Here is a 12,111-nt window from a genome sequence, read left to right as displayed (position 1 = left end):
GCCAGATCCAAAATCCATGTACCAGAACAGCCCCTCGACAAACAGGAGGTGGAGGAAGGGGCTGGCCTGACCAATAGAGATAGAAATCTCTCTGTTAGGAAATAGTAACTTAGGTAAAGAATTAAACACTGAATACATGTTAGAATACATTCAACCGAAAAACACTTTCCCATCATGAGAGAACAAAGGGTGGAAACAACTAAAGACATTTCTTGAAATAACCAAGAGTAAAGACAAGAGAGTAAAACCTAGGAAATGCTGGAGTAGACTGTGCACTTAGCCAGTGAGGAACCTGGAAGGGAACTTGCACACTAGAAAATAAAATGCCAATTGTAACTGCTCTGGGGGTGCCCACTTACCCAGATACCCAATCTTGCAAGACCATCAGTAAAGTCTCACTTTTTTGCTATACCTTGTGTCTCTTAATCCATTCTTTGGGTTTGGACAGGTGAGCCAGTTTCTCACATTAAGCTATGATCATGCTCTTCAAAAGGGTGCTATTAAGTGGTCTTTAGTATATTCAGAATCCATAGCTAAATTTTACCACTCAAAATGTTTTAACATCTAAATTTCATAAAAGTTATTTGTTTCTTATTCAGTAGTAAAATAAACAGGGTCTTGACTGAGACTATAGCTAGGGGTAGAGCACTTGCCTAGCATGTGTGAGGCACTAGGTTCAATCCTCAGAACCACATAAAAATAAATAAAATGAAGGCATTGTGTCCATCTACAACTAAGAAATAAATAAAATTTAAAAAAATAAAATAAACAGGGCTGTCACATGTACATTAGCAGGCAGTGTAACTCTGTGCCTTTTGTTCTTGGGCTCTAATCTTATTTTCCAGCATTTCAATTTTAGTACAGCATTACTTTCAAATTTCATGCTTAAAACTACAACTCATTGTTATAAAGAAAACAGGAAACTTGCTATGAAAGTTTTGAATTAACCAAAAAAACCAGAAAAAAGGAAACTGAAAACAATTGTCATTCTGTTTCTATTAAGTCAGCTGATTGGTTTAACTGCTTGTTTAAACGGGGTTGGTGACTTCGGCTTTGGCCTCATATAGATATAACTGTAATCAGTCTGGCTGTTTTCAGAAAAGAAAAAAAGAACACACCTGAGGTGGAAGAAATGATTTGCTGATTTTTATCACATTCAGAAACAACTTCTTGAGAAGCAACTTCCTTATCTTGTAAATCAGAAGATTTGAAGCAAAAAAATAAAAACCAGAAAAGATTTCACAAACACAGGAAATAAATATATGAATACTGACAATTAGATATGGAGCATAAAAAGTGGTAATAAAGATTGACAACTACTTAATTTTAACAATTTAATTTAAACAATGATTTTTGAGTTTTAGTATTATGTATTTCCCTGGCCTGTCTCCAGATGAATCTTAGCAAACAGGCTGCCAACTTTATAAGATTACCCAGCAGCAAGGCAGAGTACCTTCAAGGTCTTCTCAAAGACATACTTAGATAACAACATTTAAAGAATGTTTCCAAAGGCAAACTCATCATTTACCTAAAAAACATCTTTTTGAACCCAAAGGCACTTTATCACTGACCTACATCCCTAGTCCTTTTATATATTTTATTTAAGACAGGCTCTTACTAAGTTGTTGAGGGCTTTGATAAATTGTTGAAGCTGGCCTCAAGCTTGTGAGTCTCTGGGATTACAGGTGTGCATCACCATGAGCAGTCTCAAAAAACAACTTTCACATGCTCAACCCAATCTCAATCAGAAATAAACACAAAATAATGACTTTCTGTCACCTATTAGATCAGGAAAGTCAAAGTTACATAAATCATATGAATGACAAAGGTGTGTGGGGGGGTCTTATGCTTTATTTATAGAGCAGAAAAAACTAAAACCTGCCAAGTAGCTAGCAGCTTCAACAATAAGAAATTGGTTAAATATTTTATGGCAAATAAATACAAAGTACTTTTTATGTTTTGTTGTGATGATACAGGGAAACATTTGGCATAAGTAGAAATCAAAGTAAAACAAGAGATATAAAATAGGATGAGTGTGGTGGCACACATTTGTAATCCCACAGCTCAGGAGGCTGAGGCAGGAGGAGCTCAAATTCAAGGCCAGCCTCAGCAATAGCAAAACCTTCAGCAACTTAGCAAGACCCTGTCCCTAAATAAAATATAAAAGGGCTGGGTATGGGGTTGGGGATATAGCTCCATCAGTAGAGTGCTTTCACATGCACAAAGCCCTGAGTTTAATCCCCAGTACCATGGGGGGCGGTGAGGGGAAAGGGCTGGGGATGTGGCTTAGTGGGTTAAGCACCTCTGGGTTCAATCCCTAGTACCAATAAATAAATAAATAGAATATAAAATACCCCTGATACACCTTGTAATCCAAATTTAATCTACTGAAAATATACTGAACTGTTAATTCTTGGATAACAGGAGTCTTATCTCAAATGAGAAAAAACATTGTACCAGTCCATTTTTTTTCTTTCATTTTTCTCCCCCCATCCCCCAGAATGGGGATTGAACCCAGGGGATCTTTACTACTGAAGTATATCCCTTATTCATTTTATTTTGAGATAGGGTCTCCATAAATTGCTGAGGCTGGCTTAGAACTTGCAATCCTCCTGCCTCAGCCTCCTGGGTAGCTGGGATTACAGGTGTACACCACAGTACCAATATAAGGCATTTTAAACATCACTTAATTAACGTTCTTTTATTTATTGGTAGTGTGTGCGCTGCAGTATTGAACACAGATATGAATTACCTTCAACACTGCAGCAAGGACCACATGCAACATTACTGTAATGCAAATATAGTACAATGAAGTAATATGTTAAAAATACACTCTAATTATGCTGGGTGGTGCACACCTGTTGTACCAGGGACTTGATAGGCTGAGGCAGGAGGATTACAAGCTCAAGGCCAGCCTGGGCAACTTAGTAAAATCCTGTCTCAAAATAAAATATAAAAAAGGACTGAAGGTATAATAAAATGCCCCGAGTTAAATCCCTAATACCAAAAACAAAAACAAAAAAATCAAACAAACAAATAAACAAAACCACTCTAATTGAGAGAGTTTCAAGTTATTTGGGAAATAACTATAACAAAACTCTCAGGGAAAAGCTAGGAAAGAGGAATACCTGGACAAGAGGAGTTCAAATAATGAGGATACTTGCTATCTAAGTATTCTATCTAACTACATAAAACAACAAAAGAATAAAAGACAAAACCATCCCAAAACATTATTGCTAAATTGTATGATTATAGTTAATTTTCATCTATCATACTTGCTATATTATCCAAATATTCTATAGTAATTATATATCATTTTTAATGATGTCAGTAAATACTTTATAAAAAGACAAAATTAGAGTGTGTTTAGAAAGTACTTAAAATATTCCATACACAGACGAAACTGTTCACTGAAAGTCATAATAAGAATTACTGTGACATAATGAGCAGAGCACTATTCAAGATACTATTCATAATGATTAGTTATATCGATGAATAAGTTTTACAAGCAATTAACAGCAGATCCTCAAACATTCCCTTCCTCTGCTCTTGAACAGAGTTATGAGCCCCTCCCACACTAGCCCCAATCTCGTTTTCTACCAACCTCAACTTTATCAGCCCTACTCCCAGGCCCCTCAACCTTAGGTAGGCAATTCAAGTGAAGGAAACTCAGAGCACAGAGAATCCAATTCAAAACATTATTTCTACTGACATAGGATGTAGTCTATGTCAGTTTTAAACAAAATATTATGTTTTACTTATTATACATTCAATCTCTAATTTCCCCTTGTTGGGGAGAACTTTAGATAAGTAACTAATATCACATAATTTTAAATTCCCTTTAAATTGCTGCCTTAAGAAAACACACAGATTATCTTAAATACATTAAAATATATTTTTTAAAAAAGAGAAATAGTACTTTACCTGGTTCTGTATTTGTGCTTGCATCCTGACTTCCTATAACTTTCTTTTGTACAGAAGCCATGAAGTGCAATCCCGCTGAAGTATTAACATCATCTTTAAGCATTTCTTAAGTGTAACAAAACATTGGAAGCAATCATTGAGCAGCACACACCTCAGGGGGAGCCCAGAAGCTCAGTGAGTCAAGGGAGATAAAGGAAGGGGTTAGGAGGTTATAGAAGCAGACTTTTTGTATGAGGTGGAATGTGAGCTAAATCTCAAAAGACACAGTCAAATCCAAACTAATACTGCGGAAGACTGTATATTCAGCCAAGAAACCTAGAGATTTTTCTGACTAATGAGGATCCAGTTGAAGGTTACCCAGGGAAGCGATATGGCCCATATTACTGTTCTGGAAAAACCTTCCCAGCAAGTGTGTAGAAAAAAATAGATTTGCACAGATAAAATTGAAATAAACCAATTAGTTAGATGAGGCTGCACTAGCAATGTAAACAAGCAAGAGAAAAAAATTTAAGAATTATGAAGGAGATAAAATAGGCAGGAACTGGCTCTTGAAGAGAAGAAGAAAGGGAAAGGCAGAATTCAGAATGATGGTTTTTTTTGGTTAGGCTGGCATCAACACAAATGGATATAGACAACAGAGATAGGAGAAGAAAACTGTTTGTGTGGAGAGAGGTAATAAATTCACATTTCTCATGTAACTAAAGGTTATTTCCACTCAGGCAGGAAAGCTCAGCAGGAAGTAAAATCAAAATCTAACGTATATTATGGCGTTTTGGATTTAGATTTAGATTTTCCTGGGAGATGACACAGGGAGATTATGGCACACTGTGGTATAATAAAAAACGTAAGTTTTGTATTTGTCCCTAGTTCCAGGCACAGACGTTGTTTATATATTTAGAATGTCCTATATATATCTATAGATAGATATAGATATGTGTATATATATGTGTGTATATCTATAGGTAGATATGGATAGGTGAATATATATATGTGTGTGTGTATATATATGTTGTATGTATATATTAGGAGTGTCTTTTATTATTCAGAAGGAGCTCTTTTGATCAAACCTGAATTTATGCTAATGAGTGACTTCAGGATGGGGTCGGTCACCACACAAACCAACCTCATGGTTAGAGGGTTAAAACTATCAGCCCCCTATCCACCTATCCTACCCCTAGCTCTAGGGTAGGGTAGGGTAGAGACTGAGTTCAGTCACAGTGGCCATGTTTGTGATAAGTCATGCCTATGTCCTGAAACTTTAATTAAAAATTCTGAAACAAACAACTAAAGGGGCTTCCAGGTGGGTAGACCCATGATGTGCTAGGAAAGTGGCCTGCATAGAGAGGGCATGGGAACTCTGAGCTGTCCTCCTTGCTGCCCTAAACATTACATTTGGCATTTTCTAAGTTGAAGCCTTTATAAAAAGCATCATAATTTCAAGTAAGGTGCTTTCCCAAATTCTGTGAATTATTCTGGTGAATTTTGAAGGCAGGAGCAAAGGGGGGCTGTCAAAGGAACCTGCGAATCTGTAAACAGCTTGGCAGCAATGGAGGTATCCTGGGACCTTGTTTACAACTGGTTTCTAAATGAAGCCCTCTTGTGAGACTGAGCCCCTCACCTGTGTGATCAGTGCTAACTCCAGGTAGTTAGTGTCAGCAACAGATTGAATTGTAGCCTTCTTGGTTGGTCTCAGAGAATTGTTTGGAATGATACAACACACATCCACTGGAGTGTAATGAAGTCATTAAAAATAACATTGTACGGCTGGGGTTGTTGCTCGGGGGTAGAGTGCTTGCTTAGCACTCATGAGGCACTGGGTTCGATCCTTAGCACCACATAAAAATAAAACAAAGGTTATTGTGTCCATCTACAACTAAAACTAATGCAAAAGAGAAAAAATAATATTTTAGCCAGGTGTGGTCACCCATGCCTGTAATCCCAGTGGCTCAGGAGGCTGAGGCAGGAGGACCTTGAGTTCAAAGCCAGCCTCAACAACTTAGGGATGCCCTAAGTAACTCAGTGAGACCCTGTCTCTAAATAAAATACACAAAAGGACTGGGGATATGGCTCAGTGGTTAAGTGCCCCTGAGTAATTCAATCTCTGGTACCAAAAAATAAAAATAACATTGTACAAGAACATCTAGGGACATGGGGAAAATGTTTACCTTAATACTAGTATGTAAATACAAGTTAATTGCACCTGCTTAGCATGTGCTAGGCCCCCTGTACAAAAAAAACACACACACACACACACAAATGAAAAAATTGTTTTAATATGAGTGGGAAAGAACTATAGAGGGGTTAGGAAGTGCAAGACTGAAGCTGAGCAGGTCAGTTACAAGGCGGCTAAAAGGAGGCCTGATGCAAGGCAGAAGCCTTGGAATGGTGATATCACTGTCAGGAAGATGCCAATTTAAAATTCGTACATGTTAATAAGATAAAAGTATAAAAGAAAGATGAGAGACTGTGTATGTATTTGAGCAACATCAAAAAAAAATGTAGAAGCTGAAGTAATGACTGAAGTAATGACTGAATGGCCCTATGAGCACAGGAGTGAAGAAATGAATTGCTGAGAAGAAAGATGTAGGGAATACATGCATTCAAGGGGCAAGAAATAAACTGTCCAGTTTAAGAAAAACTAATAATTTACTATTTATAAGTGAGTTCTTTTTCTGAACTGATTTCTCTATTTTTAAAGTACTCATATTTCTATGTTGAATTAAATCCTAGGCATATTCTTTCATAAATTCCTTTCATGCTTTTTACCTCATTTTTGAGATCCTAATTGATTACATGACCCTACAGCAGGCGTTGGAAATCTGTATAGAGCCAAATAGTAAATATTTTAGGGTCTGTGGGCTACATGGTCTCTGCGGCATCTATGCTATCCTGCTGCAGCTAAAAGCAATAACAGACAAGGCATAAACTAATGGGCATGGCTATGCTCAATAAAACCTGATTACAAGAACAAGCTTAAGCATAGTCTAGATGTGGCCTTCAGGGCACAGGTAGTCACCTGTTGCTCTATTGGATACCAACAAACACAATGCATCTTGTCAAAGACAACATGAAAAGAATTTATTCTCTTTTTTTATATTATATCTATTTCTAAAAAGCTGATTTTAACTCTAAACTTAAACATTATATTAATCATGCATATACATACCAAGAGGAATGCTGAAATCATCCAAAGGCTGAGAAACATGATGTTCTTGTTCCTAAATGAATTTCCAAGTACCAATTTATGATTAACTACAAGATACTTATTTTGGGAAAAAAAATATAACTGTAAAATGTTAAATTCTTAAGTACAGGTTCAATTTTTATCATTCTAGGCATAACTACTTATTCTATCAAGTTATTTACTCTGTAAAAGTTAACTCTACAAATGAGTTCACGAAATTCACAAGCCAAGAAATTAAAAAACAGAATTACCAATTTAACACAAAGTTACTAAGTTACTGGTATGGTTTGGATCTGAAATATCTCCCAAAGTTCATGTGTTAGGCAATATAGCAACATTCAGAGGCGAAATGATTGGATCTTGAGGGATGTAATCTCATCAGTGGATTAATCCATTTGATGAATTCATAATTTGAATGGACTTCTGGGTAGTAACTATAGGCAGATGGGGTGTGACTGGAGGAAACAGGTCCCTGGGGGTATGCCCTTGAGGACTACATCTTGTCTCTGTCTCCTCCCTTTGCTTTCTGGATACCATAAGTTGACCAGCTTTCCTCATCACACCCTTACAATATGATGCTTGGTTAAACCTCATGCCCAGAGTAATGGAGCTGGCTAACCATAGACTGAAGTCATGAGACAAAATAAACTTTTCAGGTATTTTCGTCACCACAAGGTATAGCTGACTAACACAGTATGTGCAATTATCCACTGCATATTAATTTCAATACTCTAATAGAATCCCAATCCTGTCAAAATCTTTCATGGACACAACAAACATTTTCATGAAATGCCTCTAAACATGCTCCTGAGGACTATTATGGTTTAGATTTGGTGTCCCCCAAAAGCTTATGTGTGAGACAATGCAAGTTTTGGTGGAGAAATGATTGGGTTATAGCCTTAACCTATTCACTTAATCCCTGATGGGATTAAGTGAGTGGTTAACTGGAAGTAAGTGGGGTGTGGCTAGAGAAAGTGGTTCATTGGTGGTGGGGCTATGGGGTATATATTGTGTATCTGGAGAGTGGAATCTCTCTCTCTGCTATCTGATCACCATGTGAGCTGCTTCCCTTTGCCATACTCTTCCACCATGGTGCTCAGCCTCACCTTGAGCCCCTAGGAATGGAACCTGCCTTCTATGGACTAAGACTTCTGAAACCATGAGCCCTCAAATAAATTTTTCCTTCTCTACAATTGTGCTGGTTGGATCCTTTAGACAGACACAGCAGCGAAACAGCTACTAAAACAAGGACTTACTGAAAAAGCATATCTTTAAAAAATCCACATGAATGAACTTCTGTTTATTTAATCTGTTGTTACCCAAGTAGCTAAATAGTCACCAAATTTTGAAAGAATGTTTACAAAGATCTGACTTACAGGTTACCTAATAAATGTTTGTTTGGCCAGGGTTGTGGCTCAGTGGCAGAGTACTTGCCTAGCATGTACAAGAAACTGGGTTAAATCCCCAGCAACACATTAATAATAATAATAATAATTATTATTATTATTATTATTATTATTATTATTATTATTTTAAAAAAACAAAACAAAGTTATAAAAAAATAAAATAAATCTATGTTTGGGAAACATTAGAGGCACCTCAAAGAGTGGTAAAATTCTAATAGGAAGACCCTAAATCACAAATCATATGCATTAAAATAACAGAGGAAAAAGCAAAGAATTATTTCAAGCATAAGAATGTCACAAAGGCCAGGTACAGTGGCATATGCCTGTAATCCCAGTGGCTTAGGAGGCTGAGGCAGAAGGATCACAAGTTCAAAACCAGCCTCAGCAACTTAGCAAGGGCCTAAGAAACTTAGGGAGACCCTATCTCTAAAATACAAAAAAGGGCCGGGGATGTACCTCAGTAGTTAAGTGTCCCTGAGTTCAATCTTCAGTACAAAAAAAAAAAAATCACATAGGCAGATGCAGGGATCTGTGTACTGAATGATGAAGAGACTCCTAATCACAACCTGAAGCTTCCAGCACTACTAGACAAGTCACAAGAAACACCAAACTCTGTGAACATGCAAAGTCGGAAGTAGTTGTTCTATACTCTGAGTTTCATGGCAATTTCTGAGTCATCATTATTAATGAAGGAATCCTCTGGCCAGAAACTCACACTTGTTTTTGTCCTAAGTTTTTCACATCTTTTTTCTTGCAGCTCTTTCTCAGTTCGTCTTTTTTGCCTGTTAAAAACAAACAGCATAAGTCAGGCGTGGGCAGTACATGCCAATAACCCTAGAGTCTCAGAAAGCTGAAGCAGGAAGATCTCAAGTTTGAGGCCAGCCTCAGCAATTTAGTAAGGCCCTGCCTCAAAATAAAAAAGTAAAAGGACTGGGGATGTAGCTCAGTGGTGGAGTATGTGGTAGAGTGGCCCTGGGTTTAATCCCCATTAAAAAAAAAAAAAAAGGTATAAAATGTATTTAGTTTTTTTGTTTGTATCATGCTATACAGAAATCATTATTGAAATCATGTTAATAAATTATTTAATAGAATTTAATTTAATTAGTAAGACATTCATTCTGCTAGATTGTAGACATATATATAAACAAAAAAATAAAAAATATGTGGTATTTATTCCTAGTTCTTCTACTACTTAACTGACTATTCTTTGGTGGCCACAGGATGTCAGGATAGGCTTAAACCTTTTAGTTAACTGTCAAACTCTCTTTTCTGCAGATTTGAAGCTGGTACTAGAAATCATATCAGATATATTAATTTGCCTATCCTGATAAGGCTAAGCACATTTAGTCACCTCAGTGAAATCCCAGTAAGGAGGAAGAGAGGTCCCCAAAACCTAAACAGAAGACTTATATTGAAGAGGGAAAACACAGAAAGGATAGAAGGAGTAAATCATTTCTGGAAAGAGCAATGGGAATAAATTTTACAGTCTGATAATGTGAAATTTTAGAAGTATTCTCTAGATTCAGTAAATCAATCAGTACGTGTCTTGAACATCCATTACAGGTAAAACACTAAGTGCTCTTCATTAGATATTACAGCCTTGCTTTGTACATATACACTTTTTAGTGCCATGAAGCAATTACCTACACTCCTGCTTACTACAAAAGTCTGTAGAATATAAGATCAATAACAATAAATACTGGCTCAAAGAATCAGATAGTACCTGGAACACTACATGATACCAAATATTTTGCTGCAAAAGACAAGCATCTTTTACTCATTGAGTTATAAAAACACGTAAAAGAATCCTCCAGCCTGTGAACAGTAGAAACAAATTCCCTAATAGAAAAAAAAATGATAAGACTATCTCCCAGTAGAGATATTTTCCTCATTATAAGACACGTTAAAATACATGACACTTGCCAGGTGTGGTGGCACACTCCTATAATCCCAGTGACTCAGGAGGCTGAGGCAGGAAGATCGCAAGTTCAAAGCCAGCCTCAGCAAAACTGAGGCACTAAGCAACTTAATAACCCTGTTTCTCAATAAAATACAAAATAGGGCTGGGTATGTGGCTCAATGGTTGTGTGCCCCTGAGTTCAATTCCCAATTAAAAAAAAAAAAATACATGACACATGGCAAGGAAACAGAATGTGAAATTGTGTACTAAGCCAGGTGGTTGAACCAGAGGACTTCCATCTTTAAGACTACATGGATTACAACTGCATTCTTTGATCCATCAATAAATACTTGTAGATAAAAAACAAAGACTATATGGATTTATAAATAATAACTTATTGATACATATCATCAAAAAATTAGAACTTGCCTTTTTTTAATATTTATTTTTTAGTTGTAGATGGACACAATATCTTTATTTTATTTTATTTGTGGTGCTGAGGATTGAACCCAGGGCTTCACACATGCTAGGCGAGCGCTCTACCGCTAAGCCACAACCCAGCCCAGAACTTGCCTTTTGTGACTGTTCTTTCCTTGTCTTAATCCAGATGGTTCTACTTTGATATTGAGAAGCTGAAGGCAACCAGAATCCCCTTGTTGCAATAAATGATGATGTGTTAGTTTCTGCTGGCTTTGTTTAAACGTAATGAGGTTTTCAAGTGGGATAAGCTGCGGTTTCTTACACTACAAGAAACAAAATAATGAAAGTTTATAAACTCAAATATACAATATGTTGACAAACTGAGGAAAAAATTTGTTTAATTAAACCAAAATATGCAAAAGAGAAAAAATCAAATATAACAACTTGGTAAGCTAAGTACTCATAGTTTGAAGAATTAGAGATTTTAGAATGGAAATTTTCAACTAGGTCTTTTTTTTTTTTTAAACAGGTTAAGGATCAAATCCAACACTAAATTGCACGAGGTAGACAAGCACTATATCACTGAGCAATATATCACTGTATCACTATATCACTATATCTCTGGTCCTCAAGATTTGTACCCTTTTATTTTGTTGTTATTCTTTTTAGATATACATGACAGCAGAGTGTATTTTGACATATCATACACATATGTAGTATAATTTATTCTAATTAGGATCCCATTCTTTTGGTTATGCATGATGTGGAGTTACACTAGTTGTGTATTCATACATAAATATAGCAAAGTTACATTTGATTCATTCTACTGTCTTTCCTATTCCCCTCTCCCTCCCTTCCCTTCATTCCCTTGTCTAATCCAGTGAACTTCTAATCTTCCCCTCTACCCTCCCTTGTTATGAGTTAGCATCCACTTATCAAAGATAGCATTCAGCCTTTGGTTTTTGGGGATTGGCTTATTTCATTTAGCATGATATTCACCAGTTACATCCATAATTTCATTTTTATTTATGACTGAGTAATATTCCATTGTGTATATATACAACATTTTCTTTACCCATTCATCTGTTGTATGGCACCTAGATTGGTTCCATAGCTTGGCTATTGTGAATTGAGCTACTAGAAACATTGATGTGGCTGAAGACCTCTAGTTTAATTTTTAAAACAAGTTTGACAATCCCTAAATACGGTGATGGGAACTTGAGGGTTCATTATATGATTCTAATAAAATTTTTTTGTAATTATTTTCAAAACGCCAA

At 36.3% G+C, this 12,111-nt stretch overlaps 1 protein-coding gene across 19 annotated transcripts in view; it reads right to left on the bottom strand.

Annotated features, from left to right (window-relative positions):
* Window positions 1-12,111, bottom strand: part of Cplane1 (ciliogenesis and planar polarity effector complex subunit 1) — a 136,127-nt gene that overhangs the window by 56,693 nt on the left and 67,323 nt on the right. For 16 of the 19 annotated variants that reach the window (XR_009224697.1, XM_046422244.2, XM_046422247.2 and 13 more), the window contains 5 exons: window positions 10,988-11,157; window positions 9,230-9,296; window positions 7,091-7,142; window positions 3,925-4,029; window positions 1,119-1,190 (listed from right to left, as the gene is read on the bottom strand). Coding sequence is in view for 18 of the 19 variants with exons in the window: in XM_046422244.2 (XP_046278200.1) it covers window positions 1,119-1,190; window positions 3,925-4,029; window positions 7,091-7,142; window positions 9,230-9,296; window positions 10,988-11,157 (466 nt within the window). In the remaining variant the exon portion in view is untranslated. The remainder of the gene's footprint in view (window positions 1-1,118; window positions 1,191-3,924; window positions 4,030-7,090; window positions 7,143-9,229; window positions 9,297-10,987; window positions 11,158-12,111) is intronic. The other 3 variants (XM_058572067.1, XM_058572071.1, XM_058572063.1) reach the window with 2 other exon arrangements.

This window comes from Marmota monax, unplaced genomic scaffold (assembly GCF_021218885.2).
Source record: "Marmota monax isolate L192 unplaced genomic scaffold, Marmota_monax_Labrador192_F-V1.1 WCK01_AAM20220418_F8-fsc00077, whole genome shotgun sequence".
Taxonomy (NCBI): domain Eukaryota; kingdom Metazoa; phylum Chordata; class Mammalia; order Rodentia; family Sciuridae; genus Marmota; species Marmota monax.
This window is presented reverse-complemented; position numbering and strand designations above follow the sequence as displayed.